The sequence below is a fragment of the Phragmites australis genome, chromosome 19 (assembly GCF_958298935.1).
Source record: "Phragmites australis chromosome 19, lpPhrAust1.1, whole genome shotgun sequence".
Classification (NCBI taxonomy): domain Eukaryota; kingdom Viridiplantae; phylum Streptophyta; class Magnoliopsida; order Poales; family Poaceae; genus Phragmites; species Phragmites australis.
The window spans coordinates 2494321-2515832 of record NC_084939.1 but is presented as its reverse complement, the minus strand read 5'-3'; the positions used below and the strand labels follow the sequence as shown (position 1 = coordinate 2515832).

The window sequence follows — 21512 nt, the reverse complement described above, 5'->3', positions numbered from 1 at the left end:
TTACACTGAGAAATTCACCATTGCTTTCTGAGTCATACATATAGAAATTACCACACTAGCATTGCTCTTTCACCTGACTATTTAGGTTACGATTCTCTGATGTCTTACACCGTAGCCTCCTGCAGTCCCAGACCAACTAGATTACTCCAGTTGCAAGTAAAGAACATCTCTACTTCCTTCCAATTCAGCCTTTGATGCATCTTCACACCCATCGATCCACACTTCAGAAACCCGTGCGCACAACTCGAATCGATCCGTGCCCTTGCTGATTTAGAAGCACGTAAGCCCTCTCCAATGCAAACCTGCATCCTGAGCTCATGCCACGTGGTACCACGCCACAGAGAATAACCACCACCGGCTCTCATACTCCTATGTCATTGTTTCCAGTCTCTTCATCTCTACTACCCACGGTATAACTGGCCTGTTAACACCAATCTGTCCGTCCTGCACCACGGTATGTTCACCCTCCAAGTGAACTGTCTATCAGCCTTCCCTGAACTGTCTGTCATGTGCCCGCAAACTGTCCGACCACCACTGTCAAACTCGTATTAGTTGCCATATGCACCACAACCAAACATCATCGACAGCCCATGCTCATCACCGAGCACTGCTGTCGGTGTATTTAGAACCAGGGGTCCCTAAGTCCCGAGGCCAGACCGGCCGTCCACCACATATCACCACCCTGCAAGATAGGTGGAAGCAGAGTCCCGGGAGAGAGTGCTCGGGGTTGCACGTGGCAGCCCCCGAGGACTCGGTGCCCCGAAGGTCCCACCAAGGAGCTCGGGAGAGGGTGCTCGGGGCTGCACGTGGCAGCCCCCGAGGACTCGGTGCCCCGAAGGTCCCTCCAAGGTGCTCGGGAGAGAGTGCTCGGGGTTGCACGTGGCAGCCCCCGAGGACTCGGTACCCCGAAGGTCCCGCCAAGGTGCTCGGGAGAGAGTGCTCGGGGTTGCACGTGGCAGCCCCCGAGGACTCGGTACCCCGAAGGTCCCGCTGAAGTACTCGGGAGAGAGTACTCGGGGCTGCACGTGGCAGCCCCCGAGGACTCGGTGCCCCGAAGGTCCCACCGAAGTACTCGGGAGAGAGTACTCGGGGCTGCACGTGGCAGCCCCCGAGGACTCGGTGCCCCGAAGGTCCCACCGAGGAGCTCGGGAGAGGGTGCTCGGGGCTGCACGTGGCAGCCCCCGAGGACTCGGTGCCCCGAAGGTCCCACCGAGGAGCTCGGGAGAGGGTGCTCGGGGCTGCACGTGGCAGCCCCCGAGGACTCGGTGCCCCGAAGGTCCTTCCAAGGTGCTCGGGAGAGAATGCTCGGGGCTGCACGTGGCAGCCCCCGAGGACTCGGTCCCCAGAAGGTTCGCGCAAGATCATTCAAAGACTCAAAGGGCCCCGTCGTCAGGGTGTCATCCAGTCAAAGGCCCGATGCCGCATTTAATAGGCGCGCGTGGCCTGACATTCTGACATCCTGACATTCTCGGCTGCCCACGCTCCAGTGTCAGACCCTGCCATGCACTGGCAGGGGGGCGTGGGTCCATTAAATGCACGGGTCCCGTCCCGTTTTCGCCTGCGCGCCTCGGGATAACGTCGCCAGAGTCGAAGCGCTCGGCCTGCCACCCTGCCCTGGCAGGAGAACAAGACAGGGTGGGCGCACCGGGCACCTCTGAGGCTGTCCGGTGGGCCCTTTTCAGAGCACCCCGAAGCTTCCGCAGCGGCTGGTGGTCGAATGCACGCCGCCTTCCTCCACCGCCCCTGTCACTTCGCCAAAATGAAATGATTACGCCTTTCTCCGTGGCACCCGGGCATTCGCGTCCCCTCTTTCCCATTCAGGATATGTCGAGGTCGGCGCATCTATAAAAGGAAAGGATGGAGGACACCAAAAGGAGGAGGAGAGTCAGTCGAAGAACAAGAAAACAACAGCCCCCGATCGCAAGACGATCAAGAGACCAGCTAGCTAGAACATAAGAGCCTCCAGCTCTTTGTAAACAGCTCTCCTTTGAGAACCAGATATATCCTTGAAGGATCCCCTTCAAGGATAGATATAACACTCATACAGGAGTAGGGTGTTACGCCCCCGCGCGGCCCGAACCTGTCCAAAAACCCGGTGTACCCGCAAGCCATCGCATTTACTTCCGTTCCCGCTCGTTTCCCGTACAAGCTTTTCTAGGATCATCCCCCCGGCCGAATCTCTAAAGAGGGGTCTCTCGGGATCCCTGCGACAGGAGTTCACTCTCCGACAGCTGGCGCGCCAGGTAGGGGGGAATATCCCTAGATTGTTTGTTTCCCTTTTTTCTCCACAGGAAAAGATGGCCGGTGGGCACCGTCTCCAGCGTTCCGGCTCCACTTCCAGTAACGGAACGCCGCCCCACGACCAAGAGGTTTTTCCCGCCCAAGGGGATCAGGGCGCTGGGCCCATCAGCGCCGCCGCTGCCGGCGTCCTCTCCGACCCCCAGCAGATGGTCGGGGCCCCGGCCGCTAGGTCCGCCTCTGGATCACGTCGAGCGCCGCCCCGGCGCAGGCTAGCTTTTAGTGAGGCCAGCCCAGGGAGCGCCTTGCTTGCAGCGCAAGCCCTCCTCAGGCACCCTCCCATTCGGGCCACGCCAAACACTCCGGAAGGCCGGTGGATGCAAGATATCGCCGCTTTGGTCGGCACCGCTCGTCGCCAGGTGCAGGTCGAGAGCCCTCGCGCCACTTTTCAGCGCGGTGCCGCCAGAGTCGGCTCCTCAGCGGGCAACACCCGCACGGGCAGAGGGGCCTCCAGGCGGAGCGCCATCCCCCAGGACGTATCCGAGGCCCGGGACCTCCGTTTGCGTCTCGACGAGCGAAGGGGCCACGAGGATGCCCGGGTCACTCTCGACGCTTCTACCCGTAGACGGTCAAGCTCGCGGTTCAGGTTGATAAGGCCGGGGGCTTCTCCCCGCCCGAGCAGTCTGGAGGCTTCGCCCCGTGTGGTAAATCGCTGTCACCCAACCTTGTAAATATCGTACATTCAGTATTTTAATAAGCAATCACTATGTCAAATTATATCTCTGGATTCCCTATGTTTAATCTGTCTGGTGAGGTGCTCGGTTGTGCGAGAAAAAGTTCGCTCTCTCATTTTTTTCCCGTTGACAAAAGAATCCCAATCGGTATACATGCGAGCAGTCGCCGCTGACTTACGTCCGACATGGTAGGCTGTGGTGTTCGGTGTCGTGACGGGCTCCCGGGCACTAACCGAGTTTCGGGGCGCTCTGAGTAATCCCATCACTCGAGCTGCTCGAGTAGGCCGGAGCTCAGGCCCTCGGAGCGGGCTGTCGGTGCTCGGTCTGGCCTGTCATTCCCGGGCGCCACCGAACCATAGGACCTCTAGGTTATGCCTCTGTCCGCCTTTGCCTGCCGGTTCGGGTATTCGAGAGGTCTCGGGTCGAAAAAACGAGAGCAGTCTATGGCAAGTACCGCACTAACAGAGCGCACCAGACAAAGAAATTCTATATTCTCTCTCTTAAGTCACAGGTCGGCAATCACAAGCAGTTCGGCCGCGAGGGCTTCTATGCCCCGGCCTCTGGTCGGCCCCAAGGGTCTTCGGGTGGTCCTACCGCCTAGGCTTGGGTGGTCGAGATCACCCGACCCTAGGAGCCTCGTATGACTCTGGGCGCTCGGGCGCCCCGTTGAAAGGATCAAGTCCCCGGGCCCCCGAGCTCGGAATCAACCCCTTCTGGGTCGGCTGGCCGGAAGGCCGACGGCTGTCCGGTGAGTGGTTATGTTCAGACAAGTCTGCTTTAAGTAAATTTATGTTCCCGAGTCATTCTCGGGGGCTCTTGCGCTTTAATCTGCTCGGCGAGGTGGTCTCTTGGCACGCAAAAACCCTGCCACGTGTCGGCTTTTTCCAGAACGACAGAGCGGTTCGTAGAAAGGAGTACCGTGCGTACGGTAACGTCTGACCGAAGCCCTTCGTGGTGGTCGTGGTGTTCGGTCCGCTTTTAAGGACCCCGAGCACTACCGAGTCCTCAGGTGCCCTGGGTAATCCTATCACTCGAGCTGCTCGAGTAGTCCGGAGCTCAGGCCTTGAGGGCGGGCTGTCAGTGCTCGGTCCGGCCCATTTTGAGCCCGGGCACCACCGGACCGCGAGGACTTTTGGTCACATTCTCGCCCGCACGCGTCTCCCTTCTACCAGCTGAGTGGTCGCAAAGTGAAAAGGTGTTCGCTGGGCACGGCGTGTTCCGGGCAGGGCCGTTCCATCTCCCGAGCAAGGGAGTCTGTGTCTTTGTTTCTTAAACTAGGCAGTGCGGACTCGCGAGAGCTTGAAGGCTGGCTGCGCCAACGCCAGCAACCAGAACAACTTCATTTCTCGGGGATGGGAAGGTCGGGAGCGGCCCGACTGAGTACTCCTCGGGACTTCCAGGCGGAGCGCCAGAGGAAACATCAAGCATACAGAGAAATTGGAGTTGCGAGCCCACGGAAAAGCTGCCATTATATTCACAAGACATAGACAAAGCCTTTTTTCCAAGGGTCCACTCCTAATATTCACTCCTGCATCTACAACAAAAGAAAAAAGGGCGCCGAAGGCCTAGTCAGCGGCAGAAGCGTCGGCTGAGTCCTCTGAGTCGTCCCCGGGGGCTGGCGGTGGCGGCACCTCTCGCCTGAAGCCGGCCGCCACCACAGAGGCGGTACTCCTAACCGCTGCTCGGGCGACATCCTCCTCAGCCTCGACCACTCCCTCCCGCGCCGGCTCCAATGGGAAGTCCGGGTCCCTGCTTCGGTAGCAGGCCAGGACATGCTCGGCCACGGCTTGGGCCAAGCCACGTCCCTCCCGGGCGGCAAGTTCCTGAACTGCCCAGGGCAGGGTCTCGAGGCGCTCGCAGACCTGCTGCAGCTCCAACACTTGTCGTGCGGGGCCGTCGCCCTTCGTGTCGCCGACAAGCCGCCCAAGACCACCTTTCTCCATGGCCCGTCGCATCCGCCGGAGTATATCCTCCAGCATCTGCACGAGGTTGACCCGCGAAACAAAGGCTGCCTCGAGCTTCTCCCTGGCGGCCCGCAGCTGTGCCTCGAGTCCCTGGTCCTCGGCCGGACCGGAAGAACCGCCAGCTGCGGCGAGGACGGCATCCTGCTTCGCCTTAGCCACCCTCTCGGACAGGGCTTGTTCACGGGCGGTCAGTTCCGCCTCGTGTTTCGCATTTTCTTCCGCCCTGGTAGCCGCGGTGGCCGCCGCGGCAGCGGCTTCGCCCTCCCGGCGACTCAGCTCGCCCTCTCGGCGATTCAGTTCGCCTTCCCGGCGACTCAGCTCATTCTCCCGCCGGGCCAGCACCTCCTCCTGCTGGACCACCGAATCCTCCCGGGCTCCGAGATCAGACGCTAATAGCCCGTTATCCACTTCCCGGATGGAGACGTCCTCTTCCCAGCGCTTGACTTCTCCTCTGATCTTCTGGAGGTCGTCTTCCCAGCGCTGGAGGTCGGCGCGCGTCTTCTCGACCGCGCCCTCTCGGCGGGCCAGCTCGGCCTGCCGCTCCTCTGCAAGTCGTTCCCGGGCCGTGACTGCCGCCTCCCTCACCTGCGCCTGCCCCATCCTGGCAAGGGCCTCGGCAGCCTGCTGCCTCGACGCCTCAACCAGGCGGGTGGCGTCTTCTCGTTCCCGCGCGGCCTCTGCCCGCGCGGTCCTCAGCCCTTCTCGTTCTCGCGCGGCTTCCGCACGGATGTCCTCCAGGAGCTTCTGCTCCCACGCGGCTGCCGCACGGGCCTCCTCTCGGGCGCCCGCCAGCTGCGCCTTCTCCAGTACCAGGCGGGCGTGCTCGGCCTCGAGCTCCCCCTCCTTGGCCTCCACCGCCGCGCCCAACTGCCCGACTGCGGCTCGGACGCCTTCAATGGCGGCCAAGAGGGGATCGGCAGGCCGGCCAGGCACTGCGAGCGCCGGTGGGTCCCAGGCTTCTCCGCCGGATGCCTCCAGGGGGGCCGAGCTCTCCACAGGGCCCTGTGCCGCCATCCGCCCCGGGCTCTGCCTGCCCGGGATAGGCTCCTCCGGAGCCAAGGCCTCGGACGGCAGCTGCGTTCCCGCATCAGCCGCCTTGCCCACCGGCCTCGGCGAGGCATCCGCCTCCACCGTTCTCCGCCCCGGGCTCTCCGCGCCCGGGGTAGGCTCCGCCGGCGCCCTTCCGGTAGTCGCCGCCACCGCCTCTCTCCCTATGGCCGCCACGTCGATTGGCGCCTCCACGTCGATTGGCGCCTCCGCCGTTCCTACACTGGCCTCCGCTGGCGCAGCGGGCAGGTTCGGCTCTGGCCTTGGCGCCTGCTCCCTCTCTGTCGCCACAACGCCTGCGGCCGGCCTACGGGAGACAAGTAAAAGTTGTCAAAACTTAGTTCGGGCCGAGAGGACCCATGGAAAAGCAAGAAAAATGACTCACCGATACCGCCATTTAGCCGCTGGGAGCCTGATGTCCGGGTCCGGTGCCGTCGGTCCGGACCCCTCCCGCCGCCTCTTCCGCTGGGGGCTCGGCTGGGCCACTGCACGGGCCTCGGGTGCCGCCGTACGAGTCTCGGTCTCCGCCGCGCAGGTCGCAGGCGTCGGCGCGGGCCCCATCCGCACCAGGCGCGGCTCCAGCACCGGAAACGCCGCCGCCGCCGTCGGCGACGGCGGAGACTCCGGCAACAGGATCAAGGCCCGGGGTCGTTTTCCCCGGTCTCCCGGCGTCAACTCTTCAGCAGCTTCAGGGGCGCCCTCTTCTCTGGCGCGGCGGCTACTGCTTGTGGCGGCCCCGTCGCCAGCCTGCGCCGAGCTGCCAGCAACCTCCTCGTCCAGGAGTTCTTCCAGCCCGGGGAGCTCAGAGGCCTCAGGACTCCGGCTTCTTGGCCGGTCCACGGGCCCTTGGGCATCAAACTCCGGCAGCCGCCTCATGATAGCCACCCGGTCGGGATGGCGCAGCGCCATCTCCGGCCACGGGAGCTCCGCCCGGCTCATGTCCTCCGACCCGGTGATCACTCGGGTCATCCCTCGCAGCTCCGCGAGCCCCAGATCCCAACTCACGCCGATCTGGGTCCTAGTGATGTCCTCCGGCCCGGTGTAGAACCAGCTTGGTCGGGCCCGCTCCCGCAAGGGCGCCAGTCGTCGACGCAGGAAGTCCACGACCACCATGACCGAGGTCAGCCCGGACTCGCGCAGCTCCAAGATGCGCTCCAGCACCGGCTTTAGCCTCGCATCTTCTGGCGGCGGCGCCTCCCACGTTGATCGCCGAGGTTCCGCCGCCTTCTCTAGCAGTTCGAGCCGCTCGTGGGGGTCGATGTCGACGAAGAACCAGTCCCGTCGCCATTCCTCCCACTTGCTGCGCACCACCTGGGGAATATAATGGTCCCCCAGGCCTTCCCGGAGCCGAAGGTTGCAGCACCCCGCGACGTCCGCCGTGGAGTGCCCCCTCTTCTTCCCCACCGGCCGAAGGACGAAGAAGTGGCGAAGCAGCGTCGCCGACGGCATCACCCCCACGAACATTTCGCAGAGATGTGCGAAGACCGCCAACGCCACGACGGAATTGGGGCTTAGGTGCGCCATTTGGATGCCGTACGTCTCCAGCACTTGCAGGAAGAAGGCGGAGAACGGCGGCACCAGCCCCGCCGCCACGAAGGAGGTGAAGAGGACGGTTCGTCCAGGAACGGTCGTCGTCGGCGTCAGAGTCGCCGGCCTCACCACCACAGCGCCTTCCTGACCCTCCGGCACCAGCAGCTTCTTGATTTTATCCGCCGCCTCCTCATTCCTCAGGCGGGATTCCGGCAAGATGCTGACCGGAGTCCTGTCCCGGCGTCCCCCTCCAACCCTCGTCATCTCGGCGGAGTGGAAGGTGATTTTCGGTGGTGGAGAGAGGGAGAAGGAGGAACGCTCCGTTTGCCTGGGATTTTCCTAGGGCTTCGAAGCACGAAGGAAGCAGGAGCGCGAGTGCGAGGGAGCGTGAAAAAGGGGAACGGACCGATCCGTTCCCCCTTTTATATCTCAAAATTCAAAAACTGCCGCCCCGACGGTTCGCTCGGCGAAGCGTCGCCTCGGTCGACACAACTGTCAGGCGAATCTCCCGCCGATCGCACGATGTCAGCGTTTGCCAGGCGTATTTTCCTCAATCTGCGCGACAACCGCGCGGGTCGCCCGTATGATTATCACGCCCCTCGGAAGTTGTATGGACACGCGTCCACTCATTTTCCCGTTGGGGCCTGCTTGATGTCTAAAAACCACAGGGGCCACCTCTCGAAGGTTTGCCACATGGCATCCGGCCCGCCTTGGCCGCCTTGGCCTCGGTCGCGACGAAGGGCCCATTCGCAGTCTCTGTCCCATCAGCTGCCAAACGGGCCCGGGGGCTACTGTCGGTGTATTTAGAACCAGGGGTCCCTAAGTCCCGAGGCCAGACCGGCCGTCCACCACATATCACCACCCTGCAAGATAGGTGGAAGCAGAGTCCCGGGAGAGAGTGCTCGGGGTTGCACGTGGCAGCCCCCGAGGACTCGGTGCCCCGAAGGTCCCACCAAGGAGCTCGGGAGAGGGTGCTCGGGGCTGCACGTGGCAGCCCCCGAGGACTCGGTGCCCCGAAGGTCCCTCCAAGGTGCTCGGGAGAGAGTGCTCGGGGTTGCACGTGGCAGCCCCCGAGGACTCGGTACCCCGAAGGTCCCGCCAAGGTGCTCGGGAGAGAGTGCTCGGGGTTGCACGTGGCAGCCCCCGAGGACTCGGTACCCCGAAGGTCCCGCTGAAGTACTCGGGAGAGAGTACTCGGGGCTGCACGTGGCAGCCCCCGAGGACTCGGTGCCCCGAAGGTCCCACCGAAGTACTCGGGAGAGAGTACTCGGGGCTGCACGTGGCAGCCCCCGAGGACTCGGTGCCCCGAAGGTCCCACCGAGGAGCTCGGGAGAGGGTGCTCGGGGCTGCACGTGGCAGCCCCCGAGGACTCGGTGCCCCGAAGGTCCCACCGAGGAGCTCGGGAGAGGGTGCTCGGGGCTGCACGTGGCAGCCCCCGAGGACTCGGTGCCCCGAAGGTCCTTCCAAGGTGCTCGGGAGAGAATGCTCGGGGCTGCACGTGGCAGCCCCCGAGGACTCGGTCCCCAGAAGGTTCGCGCAAGATCATTCAAAGACTCAAAGGGCCCCGTCGTCAGGGTGTCATCCAGTCAAAGGCCCGATGCCGCATTTAATAGGCGCGCGTGGCCTGACATTCTGACATCCTGACATTCTCGGCTGCCCACGCTCCAGTGTCAGACCCTGCCATGCACTGGCAGGGGGGCGTGGGTCCATTAAATGCACGGGTCCCGTCCCGTTTTCGCCTGCGCGCCTCGGGATAACGTCGCCAGAGTCGAAGCGCTCGGCCTGCCACCCTGCCCTGGCAGGAGAACAAGACAGGGTGGGCGCACCGGGCACCTCTGAGGCTGTCCGGTGGGCCCTTTTCAGAGCACCCCGAAGCTTCCGCAGCGGCTGGTGGTCGAATGCACGCCGCCTTCCTCCACCGCCCCTGTCACTTCGCCAAAATGAAATGATTACGCCTTTCTCCGTGGCACCCGGGCATTCGCGTCCCCTCTTTCCCATTCAGGATATGTCGAGGTCGGCGCATCTATAAAAGGAAAGGATGGAGGACACCAAAAGGAGGAGGAGAGTCAGTCGAAGAACAAGAAAACAACAGCCCCCGATCGCAAGACGATCAAGAGACCAGCTAGCTAGAACATAAGAGCCTCCAGCTCTTTGTAAACAGCTCTCCTTTGAGAACCAGATATATCCTTGAAGGATCCCCTTCAAGGATAGATATAACACTCATACAGGAGTAGGGTGTTACGCCCCCGCGCGGCCCGAACCTGTCCAAAAACCCGGTGTACCCGCAAGCCATCGCATTTACTTCCGTTCCCGCTCGTTTCCCGTACAAGCTTTTCTAGGATCATCCCCCCGGCCGAATCTCTAAAGAGGGGTCTCTCGGGATCCCTGCGACAGGAGTTCACTCTCCGACAACTGCAACACCATTCTGAGGTCTATTTAACCGATCGACTGCCTCCCCTCCTTCGCTTATTGCAAAAACATCAGCATCTGTGACCTCCTACCGTGTTCCGGCACATGCACACCTCGTGTTTGCGACCTCCTATTGCACTCCAACACCCGCACACCTCATACACTTCCGCACGACACATCTTATCACATGTATGGCAATCCATCCGATAACTAATTAAAACTTCAGTCTCACATCACCAAATCACCAGACTATTAGCTCTCGCCGTGAATTATCTGCCCGGGTCTTTTACTGAACCCGCATGTCATGATCTACTGCCCTGCGCGAATCCATTAGCACAACATCTCTGCCAGATCTCAGTCTCCTCACGGTCAATCCTTACCACGCGTCATGCCAAGCCACACGTTGCCGCTGGACACCACCCCCGAGCTCCCCAGAGCCTCCACGACAACCACATGGGCCTGCTGCATGCGCCCCAAAGCCACCTAGGCCAGCACCCCCCCCCCCCGGGCAGGCCCAAACTTGAGCCTTACCCTAGTGATCAGGCCCACTCCACCGTGCTCCATGGCCTGGTCCACTTGAGCCTCACCCACCCGGCCTGCCTGCCGAGCGCCCGTCCTGGGCCACGCCTGCCCCGCCGGTGCACACCAACTGCGCGCGTCCAGCCCACTGCTGCTCCGCGCCCTCCTGGGCCGACTGCCCACACGGTCCTCATCAACAATCGCTACTGGGCTGCACACCTTGGCTATTCCTCCTGCTGGACCTCCTTAGGTTAGCAAAGAACACTTTATTTTGTTAGATGAGACTTCTTTTCGTGGCTGTCACTTTGCCAGTAAAATCTGAAATGAAAGTAATTTAATCTTTTAAGAACCCCTCTAGAAATTAGGAAGAAGAACATCATATATATCGACAAGCTATTAAGGACTGAGTTGAGGAGGACAAGTCTACCTCTTAATGATAAATGCATGCCCATCCAACTACTCAGCCTCTTTTCAAACATTTCCTCTACTCCTTTCCAGTCCGAGTTTTAAAGTTTATGATAGTGTATTAGAATACCCAGATAGCGCATAGGAAGCTCTCCTTTCGTGGATCCAAATACATTTTCGTACTGGTTACTGCTATCTTTTGCATCACCAAAGCAGAACAACTCGCTCTTATGGAAGTTGATCTTTAAGCCAGATAACTACTCGAATGAGCAAAGCAAGAGCTTCAAATCTCTAGCCTTCTCCATATCATATTCCATAAAGATGATTGTATTGTCGGCATATTGGAGAATAGATAGACCTTTTTGAACAAGGTGAGGCATTATTTCCTTAATCTGACCATCGCTTTTTTTCTCTCGCGATCAGTGTTGATAACATGCCCGCAACAATGTTAAACAAGATCGGTGATAAAGGATCACCCTGACGTAATCCTTTTTTCATTTGGAAGAATCGTCTGGTCGAGTCATTTACTGTGATAACTACACTACCTCTAAATATGAATTGTTCCACCCAAGAACACCATTTTGGTGGGAAACCTTTCATCCAGAGACACTATAAGAGAAAAGGCCATTGACTTTGTCATAAGGTTTCTCAAAATCTATTTTTAGAAGAACACCATTTAACTTCTTTCGATGGAGTTCGTTAGATAGTTTCATGAAGAATAACTAGCCCTTCTAGAATATTATGACCACACATAAAAGTTGTTTGTGTTGGTCGGATTATACGATCTGCTATGCTATTTATGTGATTGGTTGCCACTTTTGTGAAAATTTTAAAACTAAAATTCAATAGGCAAATTGGCCTATATTGTTGAATACAAGTTGCTTCCTTAGTTTTTGGTAAGAGAATAATTTCTCCGAAGTTTAGGTTGTATAGCGGAAGATCTCCAGAATGCAGCTCATGGAACAATGTCATCAAGTCATCCTTGATAACGTCCCAGAACGTCTGATAAAACTCCGCGGGAAAATCATCAGGGTTGGTGGCTTTGTTATGTTCCATTTGGAACACAAGATCCTGAACCTCCTTTTCAATGAAAGGGATGTAAGGATATCATTTTCGGTATCTATTACATGTGATATATCATCTGTCCAGGATTCGCTTATAGCGAACTGGTTCATCTCAGGTGGACCAAATAGATCTTTGTAGTATTTTGTTATGTAATTCATTAGATGGGTTTCTCCCATTATCTTTCCTTCTTCCCACTTCAAGCAGAAGATTATTTGCTTTCTATGCTTGCCATTAGCTATCATTTGGAAGTAACGAGTGTTATTGTCTCCATGAAGGATTTGATTGACTTTTGCTCGTTGGTACCATTTTATCTCTTCTTCTCATAGGAGCTTGAGCAACTTTTCGTTAGCCTGGTTTTTTAGAAGGAGCTTGGATTCAGATAAGTCTCTTGACTCTGAATCTTTGTCAAGAGCATCTATGGTCTCCAGAAGCTCTTTCTTTTGCTGCTTATAAGTTCCACTGGTGTGGGCAACCCATCCTCTAAGGTACCATCTCGGTGCACTAAGTTTGTTTGTCCATTTTTGAATTGGTGTACGTCCTTTATTCGTTCGGTTCCACACATCCTTTACTCGATCCGCACACCCTTCACGAGCTAGTCCTCCTAGTTCTAGCTTAAAGGGTCTATGACCACCTTGAGGGTTTGAGTCCGGTGCTAAGGAGTCCGCAAACCCTTCACGAGCTTGGACAGTTACCTTTGGGTATTTTAGTTCTCATTCAGTGGACATTAGCACCCAATCCAGTTTCTCGAAGGTGGGTTTTTGACGGTTATTTGACCAAGTGTATTAGTGGCCAGTCATATCTATTTCCCTTAGATCCAAGCTGTCGATTACAGCATTGAACAAGGATGGCCATCGATTTGAGAATATGTTGTTATTTTTTTCCGCCTAAACCTTAACATGTTAAAGCCCCCCCCCCCCCCATTAGTAAGGGGTGAGGGTTATTACAACAAATGTTGACAAGTTCAAGAGACTTTGGTTTTGGTGTTTTGAGCGGGTCTGTACACTGCAATAAGGGTCTACTTGAATGAGTTCATCTTGTTTCGGAGATGAAATTTTATTGAAAAGTCCCCATCCGAAATATGGATAATCTCATAAGTGGTCAAATTCACCCCAACTATGATACCACTAGACCTACCATATGGCAAGAAAAGTCCATTCTGCTGGAAAGACGATTGAGCAAACCATTGTCTGCCTCGCTTTTCCTCATCTCCAATAGAGCAATAAAATCCAGTCTATTGTCATGGACACAGTCGTTTATGTAACAGAGTTTAGCCAAGTCACTAAAACATCTGCTATTCCAGAAAACTCCTTACATTTGACATTATTGGTTTTATTTTTTGACTTTACTTTCTTGATTTTCTGGCTTCCTTGTTTTTTTAACTTTGTGGTACGGGATTCTAACTTTCGAGGTGTATCCTGCAGGTCGCATGACATGCTACCAAGATCAACCTTATCCCTATCCACCGTTAGATCTTTGATTAAGTGGGATAAGAGTGGATCAAAAGCATCTGATTCCGACTCATCCGCACTATATTCAGTCGTTTCTAAGTTTTCATTGTTACTCTTATTTGTTTAGTTTTTCTGGACGCCTATCCTGATTTGGCAATTTCCATGTTCTTAAGCACCTTAATGGATTATAATATATCTTCTTCATTACTACCCATTGTTAATCCAAGATTAGAAATGTTGGTCATGATGCGATCATTAGAGGACGAACACAAATAAAGAGAAGCATCCGCCGACATACCTATTGGCGATGCAATGTCGATGACGCATATCTGCCAGTGACCGTATCAGGGCCCTCCTGTACCTTGCTGCTGGTTCCTATGGGATTGCACAGAACTAGCCCATCAAGCTTCCTTGCTGCAGTGAGATGCATTGCGCGACCCAGCGAGTCCTCGTCCGAAGCCGCCACTCCGCCAGCGCTGGGAGCTGTTGCCGTTCGCTCACTGTGACAGAGCTCAGCCGTTAAAGCCAGCGGCTTAACCTTCGTGTTCCTCTGCTGCCGCGATCGACTAACAGGATGCACCAATGGCGGCACAGAAACACCATCTCCCCCAGTATCCACAGTTGCCTCCTCCATATATATTAGTCTCACCTTGCAAAGTAACAGCCGGCGTATTTGAACCACCGCACACCAAATGCCGCATCTGCTCATCCCTGGATGAGTTCGTCGAGTATCCAACAGATCCTCCCGGAGATGAGTTTGCTCTGGCCAGCGGCGTGCCAACCATCGCCGGACCAGCGGAGCTGACGTGCCGCCTCTCTTCTCCAGACAACGTATGAAGAAGCTCATCCGCCCTGTATTTAGGGAGCGTGTGACTCGGCATCTTGCATTGGTCTGACTCGGTGGGCATAGCCACTGGAACAAGCGGAGAAGAAGCCAAGGGAAAGAGCCCCCCGGGCCTTCACCGTAGACGACGGGCCATCTCTCAATGCCTTGTCCTCTATGGAATTGATGGTGCCATTTTCCATTGCCACGGCCTGGGCCTCACCCTTTTCAGGAACGCTAGCAGAGCTTGGCGGCATGCATGCGCTGTTCTTGACTTCTTGCCATGAACCCTGAGCCCGCTGCTCGGAGCCAGCAGATGCCATGAACCCTGAGCACGGCGCCCCGAAGGAGAAGGAGCTGTTGTGCAGCCCCCCAGGGCCAGATCGAGCACCAAAGCCTCTGCGGGAGTGTCGGCATCACTGAAAGAGGAGAAGCAAGGCGGCCTTGATCCACCCTCCTCTGCATTGTCAACGTGACTGCCTGTGAGAGCCGCCGCAGTAGCGGCATGGCTGGAACCTCCAAGACCAGCGCCCGGCGCCTTGCCGAACTTGAACTCGTTCGGGCCAAAACGAGCAGCCATGAGGACCTGGGCATATGATTTTCGTTGGCTAGTTTTGGAGTTGGAGTGCAGAGAGGAAAGCCTGTCGACACCCTGTGGAATTTTCCAAAACCTTTCGCAGATATCTCCCAGGTCCTTCCCCCTCAGCTTGATTCTAACTGCCGATTGTAAATCTGACGAATTTGGTATGTGCTTTGGGTTCAGAAGTCAGCCGGCGATTCCTCCTAGCAAAGCACCCATCAGCTAACCAGGTGGCCGAAGATGCGACGACGACGAGCCGGCGACATCAGACGAGCCCCCACCACCTGCGATCTACCTCGCGCGAACCACCAATCGACCTACTGCACCCGATCCATCACGCTAACATGTCGACGATCCAGGAAGGAAGGCACCGAACGCCGACGACGAGGCCTGCCAGCCAGCGGCGAATGGCACCGATGGCTCCCAAAAAAATCGCCTCCGCAAAATCCGGGCGTTTCAACAGTCAAAATCCTGCTAGTCAGCTTTTAGATGCTATACATACCACCAAGATATCTTGCATACTAAGTTGCAATGAAGTGTATAGATGAGCAAATAAGTTTATCCATGCTAGTATACGTAAAGCACGGTCTCCTTGTCAATATTTTTTTTTTCAAAAGAACGGCAAGAGAGTTGCCGAGATATGCTATGTTCAGCGTTACAGTGTAAATAAAAACAACAAAAAAGATGGTACTTTGTTTGCCAAAAATGGCTTAGCTGGGGATGAAAAAAATCACCCCAAGTCTAAAAGAAACAGATAAAGGACTGAATTTTGGTACAACTTTTTTATATGATGTTGAATAGTATTATTACTACTCAAACATGAAAATCAGTGAGCTAAACACACTCCCTCTAATCACAAATAAGTATGATTTTAGATATCGATACGGTTTCTAAAACACATATTTAACTAGTATTTTTTATATAATATATTTATAGAATATAGCAAAGTTATATTATTATGAAACTACTTTTCAAGACAAATCTACCCGTATTATTTGCAAAACCATACCAGTATATATGACATTACTGCAAGGCGAGTAGAAGACTAGATGCACGCTGAATTTTCTGATAAATTACTTGTCCTGTCATTGTGAAAAAGGTCACAACACTGAGGCATAGATAACTGATGGCACTAATATTAGGCCAAAGATTCTACCATAATCTGATCGTTCATAAAATATATACAGAAAGACTAGAAACTTTTATCCAGAAAAATACAGCACAATCAACGTACGGCTAAACAAGTTGAGCATTTGGTCCGACTCTCCTGTAATCATCGCAAGCCATCTCATAGTTCTGCTTGAGCTCCTCGTAGCACTTCAGCGAAGCCTCTGAGAACTTTGTCAGGCGATCAAGAACCGTCGTCAGCCTTGACTGCAACCCTTCGGCTGCCGCTACGCTTCCACTAACCTCCTCCCGCACGTTGTTCTCCAGCATCCCGCACTCCTGCAACTCGCTTTTGGGTTTGTTCTGGTCATCCTGGTGCTCAAACGAGCTACGGATGAGCTGCATTACGTCTTTGATGGACATGCATAACTCGTCGGTGGGGAGCGATTCCATCATGGCAAGCCAGTCTCGGCAGAGGACAAATATTGGAGGGGAGACGGCCTGGCGGGGAGGAAAGGAGACCTTGCGCTTCCGCCTGCGTTGGGGTGGCTGCAGGACGCACTTCTGGAGCCATGCATTGAGGGCCTCGACGTACAACTTGTGAGCGGTGATCCAGTTTTTGAAGCTGGAGGAAAAGCAGTCCATGTCGTTCCACATATGCATCGCCGCTTGGCGGTGGTGCTCGCCTTGTTGCACCGTGGTTGAGCCTTTCACATGGTATGCCAGTGAGATTGTGATGAATTGTTTGTGGTGGCATTCCAGCATTGATTTCCACATTCTGATTAGGCTGCATGTTCAAGGTTAATAGACAAGAAATGTGAGCATGGTGTTGTAAAATCAGTATATCCAAAACAGATTCTGATCAGCACAGATTGAAGGTAGAAATGTGAGACATCAGAATGTTCAGCAAAACAAGGGTACTTCTGAGAATAGGTTGTGAATTGTAATATTCTGGTTCTCGGTATTGTGCTGACAATTAATTTGGAGTGATATTGACAGTTGAAACTTTTTACTAACATACACTAGAAAAGGAAATATTAAGCAGGAAGGTGCATGCACAGTTGTGGTAAAAGAAATGACAAGATTAAGTCTATCTAAGAAAAATGTTTGCTATGTATATGCTATCAGGTATATACCCTTGAATAAGCTCAACAAGCTGTGGCTGCAGTTCTTCATCCCTTATCTTCTCGATTCTTTTGGAGATTGCATCAACAGCCTGGATCGCAACAGATACCCTGGAATGCAGATCCTTTACAACAGCTCTAGTCTTATCAATCAGCTGTGCATTTAGACCTCGTGCGAATTGGCGCCGGAGGAGGTTACATTTCTCATCATAAGCCTTTCTGACATTTTCACTAGCCTACATACACCAAATAATGCAGTAAGCCAGTGATAGTGATTCAGTATGCCAACAAGAGTCCAACTGATGAAGGAGAGGTTTCATAATAGCTATTGACATTTCCCAACCTGCACCCTATGCTTTGCTAGCTAGCATACAAGTTATCTGCAAACTACACTTGAGTTATAAAGCACATATAAATGCAAGATTAATACTCCCTCTGATTGTAAATATAGGTCGTTTTAGCATCCTCAACTATTCTCTAAATATAAGTCATTCTCGAACTTCTATGCACTTTTTTCTCTTTTGTTCCCTTTTTACCCTTATTTAATAAATGCTACTACTCTCATAAATAAATGAGTTATCTTTTCCAATGCAGAATAAATAAAGGGCAACAAGGTCATTTGATCTACTTTCTTAATCCTAGTGTACAAGTCTAAAACGACCTACATTTGCAATCGGAGGGAGTACAGATCAAGTACTAAGTGTTTTCCATTTATCAACATTGTGACAAGAGATATCACTAGTCTCAGAAACAGTGTTAAGAACCGCCGGATAAAATACACCAGTTTTTTACTTGATATCAACAAAACAACAAGCATTTCATGTAGAGAAGGGACACTAATAACTAATTCATGATCCCTAGCAAACAGTTTGAGATTGACACATCATAGTGGACGGGTTTAGTGCACATGTACTTAAAATGTACCTTGATTTCATCGTATAGTTTTCTCTCCCATGCGTGTAGCCTGTCCAGCGTAGAAGAGTGGCTTCCAGATACCATGGCAAATTCCTCAACAAAATCACTATTACTGTCGTCCACGTCATCTTTAATCATCGATGGCATAAGTGCACTCTTAGAGGATGATGATAAAGATGAGACAGAACGCTTCCACGTGACAACCTTTGAAACATGCTGTGCAGTTTCTACAGAAACATTCAAAACTAGTACTTCAAGCAAACATTATGATAACAATAATGAGAAGTGACCAATGAGAACAGGTCGCTTACCCTGGTTGAGAATAATGTCACGATTGCAGCAGACTCGAAGTGCTGACACAAACTGGGCAGTAGGTGGCTTGCTTGGAGAACCTAGTATTTGAGAAATAAAACAAATTAAACCTTCATAAAAAAATGCTAACATAATCCTGAAAAAAATACAAGATACCTGCACCCCTCATGATTATCACCTGGTATTTTAGCACATATGTCAAGTCTTATCTTCTTTGTCTCAAGCATTCTGGAAACCTCATTCCCTGCTTCGGCTGCACGTATAAACCGGGTTTCAATGTCCTTCATGCTCGACACAAAATCTTTCGCACGATGAGTAATGAACTCTGAAGGATCTTCTGTCTCTGCGCACAATTCTTTTTCCATCTCGCTTTCCTCCACCTTTGCAGCAACCTGCTCAGAAGAAGTAGCTTTGGTTGAAGCATCAACCATTTGACTTGGTTTACTCATCCCACTTTGCTTTGGCTCGCTTTCCTGCTTAGAAGATGTATTGCCACAAGGAAGTTTTGTATGCCTTCTATCGGACATGATTGCTTCTTCTTTGTTGTCTTCTTTCAATGGCACTACTTCGGCTTCCCTTGAATCTCTCAAACCCTTCAATCTACTAAAGTTCAAGGTTAGCCCGTTCTCATTGTTGGAAGAAGCACTACCAGCAGCAGCAATGGGATCAAAGAAGTCCCACGAGGTACATAATTCTGGGGGCAATGGTGGTGGCGGGGGCACAAAAGTAGAGACCGGAGATTCTTGCCCCACAAATTCAGCAGCAGATGGATCGATTGTGATTGTTATTGGAGTGGCTCCTGCCGCTTTCATGTAATGAATTCTTGTTGAGGGAGGAGTCATTTGACTTGCTTGATGCACCGGAGAGCTAACATTCTCTACTGCACGAGAAGGTGATGGGGATGCCATAGAGGAATGTGATGGCGACTTATCCACTTCTGAAATGAAGAGCGATGACTCTGGTGAGATCTCAGACTCAGCATACCGCCGCAGTGCGGTCCCCACACTGCGGAGGGATTGAGTATATGATAAGTGCGCTGCTGACAGTGCATCTCTTGAATCAATGGATCGCCTGATATGGCGCATTCGATCCTTGCACAGAACTAGGGCATCCTCTCTGGTGGCTTTGGAGGGAGATGAACCCATTGCGATTTCACAATATACAAGAGACCAGTTGATTCATCAAAGTCCAACTACAGATAAAAGCTTCCACCAATTAGAAATCCTGCTCGGAACCAGCAGTGGTCTTTGCTCCTCAGATATTAGCAACACAGAAAAAGGGATTGCAATACCTGTCAGTTCACAGAATATACAAAATGCAGAAATCAATCTCAGAGAATAGTCATATAAACAAACTTAAATTAGACCAGTAACGGGATGCTGCACATAGGAGCACTTGAGCTAAAGCGGCGCAGTACAAAACCTCACAAGTCACAACAATCACTGCAGGCAAACAAACAGTCTACTGCATAAAAGAGAAAAAAAAAAACAGAGCAGAGAAACAGCCATTGCTTCAAGAGCTCCAACTAAAGCATGCTGCAGGTCTAAGAATAAACCGCTCATACATCTATGAAAAATGGCGAAGTAACATTTTTATCAACCTCAAAGTGCTCAATAGTGCATCATAATCCAACGGCCAAAGTGTATTCCTTGAAGACCTGAACCAAGCCCACCTAAAGGGCAGCATTCAACCATTTCTATGATTAAAGGAAGCAAGGACTGAGCCAGCAGCTAAGCTGGACCAAAAGAGTGAGAAAAGAAACCAGCAAAGTGAGACCTTTCCCCAATTCCAACCTCTGAACAAGCAAATGTATCACAAGGAAAAACGCCTCAAAAGCAGCACTTAAACACCATGATAATCTCTCCAATGCAGACCTCAAATCCCTAGGAGATGGCCAGGGCACTAACGAAATCCTGTCTTGGAAACAGACCTAGCAGCCCCAGCCCTACCAGCAGGACGAAAGGGGCAAAAGGTGAAAAGGCAACGGGGGCAAAGATATCCCCCATCTCCTCCCCTCATCTAATCCAAGTTAATGTGGTCCTCATGAACCACCAGTTACCCTAGCAATCACCACTGGAACCCCCTGGGAGTTCAAATCGATCAAATGCAGGCATGCAGCACACAAAGATCAGAGCAAGCCAAGAACCCACCCTAAACCACCCGAGATTTTACATCAAAGAACACTACTTTCTTTCCCTACCTGATCCCCCAGTCCAAGAACCCAGCACTCAAGAATCACAGGCCAAGGACTAATCAAAGCGACGACGAGAGAACTCAACGAAACCCTGGTGGCGGCGGCGGCCGGAGCCGAGAGCGCATTGTAGACCGCGAGGACGCGGCAATGCGCTGCTGCGGCCGCCGGTCGGTCACTCGCTTCACGTGCGCACAGTGACACTGGGTTTTGTTGGGTTCTTGGTGAGTAAGGAGAGAACTGACAGTTGGTGGTGGTGGTGAAGGCAGTGGTGGATGGAGACAAGTGAATGAGAGCAAAGGGGTGGGGGCAGGAATCTGCTGGTGGGGAGCAGTGTGAATGAGTGACAGAGTAGCTCTCCCCTAGCTCATAGTGTGGATTTAGTGGGAGTTTGTGTATTTAGCTTTTCAAATTATTCTATGAGAGAATTTTTTTAAAAGAAATTAGATGATAGAAGATGAAAAAATTAAAATTTATTTCCTTATAAAATCACTTTCTCCATAAATTTACTTTAAAGAATAACTTTTAACCATAGAATCAATTTCACTATAAAATCATTTTCCCAAATCAGGAGAAGTTACCAAACAGGCTCATAGAGTATCAGGAGTGATAGGCGAAGATCTTTTTTTTTACACTCTGCATTGGTGTGTGTGTGCAGGCTAAAGGTAGGGGTAAAAAGTAAAAGGAAGAGCATTTGGGCAGCAAAAAGATTACTTGCATGCAATTCACTCTGGATGATATATTCATTCTTTTCAAGTTCTGAAATGTTTTGTTTTCTGTGAGTTGTTGTAAAACTTCAGAGAGATCTCATAGGAGGAAAAAAAAACTAAATAATCTCAGAAGAGACGTGCAACTGACTGCTGCTGGAAATTATCTCAAAAGTTAAAAGAAAATAACAATATATGAATCCCACAGAATTTTGCATGAAGCAGTTCACAGCTTCACATCTTGTCTAATTCCTCCAACCTTTTCTTTTTCGCAAACACCTCCAAGAATAATTATATGTTAGAAGAATTCCAACATTTGGTTGCACGTTCCAGCAGGGCTGGAAAGAGGAGTCAGTAGGAACACATGGATAAACGGTTGGTCAAAACACAAGTT

The 21512-nt window shown here is 52.9% G+C and overlaps 1 protein-coding gene across 5 annotated transcripts; it reads right to left on the bottom strand.

Moving 5' to 3' along the window:
* Nucleotides 1-15809: 15809 nt before the first annotated feature.
* Nucleotides 15810-20728, bottom strand: LOC133900806 (protein ALTERED PHOSPHATE STARVATION RESPONSE 1-like). Of its 5 annotated transcripts, none has more exons than XM_062342057.1 (6): nucleotides 20421-20728; nucleotides 18399-19412; nucleotides 18220-18300; nucleotides 17918-18135; nucleotides 17006-17229; nucleotides 15810-16656 (listed from the first exon to the last, which is right to left on the bottom strand). In XM_062342057.1, the coding sequence occupies exons 2-6, from the start codon at nucleotides 19363-19365 to the stop codon at nucleotides 15999-16001; spliced, it is 2148 nt and encodes a 715-aa protein (XP_062198041.1). In that variant the 5' UTR covers nucleotides 19366-19412; nucleotides 20421-20728; the 3' UTR covers nucleotides 15810-15998. The 5 variants fall into 5 exon arrangements, with proteins under 5 accessions (XP_062198041.1, XP_062198037.1, XP_062198039.1 ...); XM_062342053.1 differs by having other exon boundaries at nucleotides 18399-19511; nucleotides 20421-20726; XM_062342055.1 differs by lacking the exon at nucleotides 20421-20728 and adding an exon at nucleotides 20095-20378 and having other exon boundaries at nucleotides 18399-19511.
* Nucleotides 20729-21512: the final 784 nt, after the last annotated feature.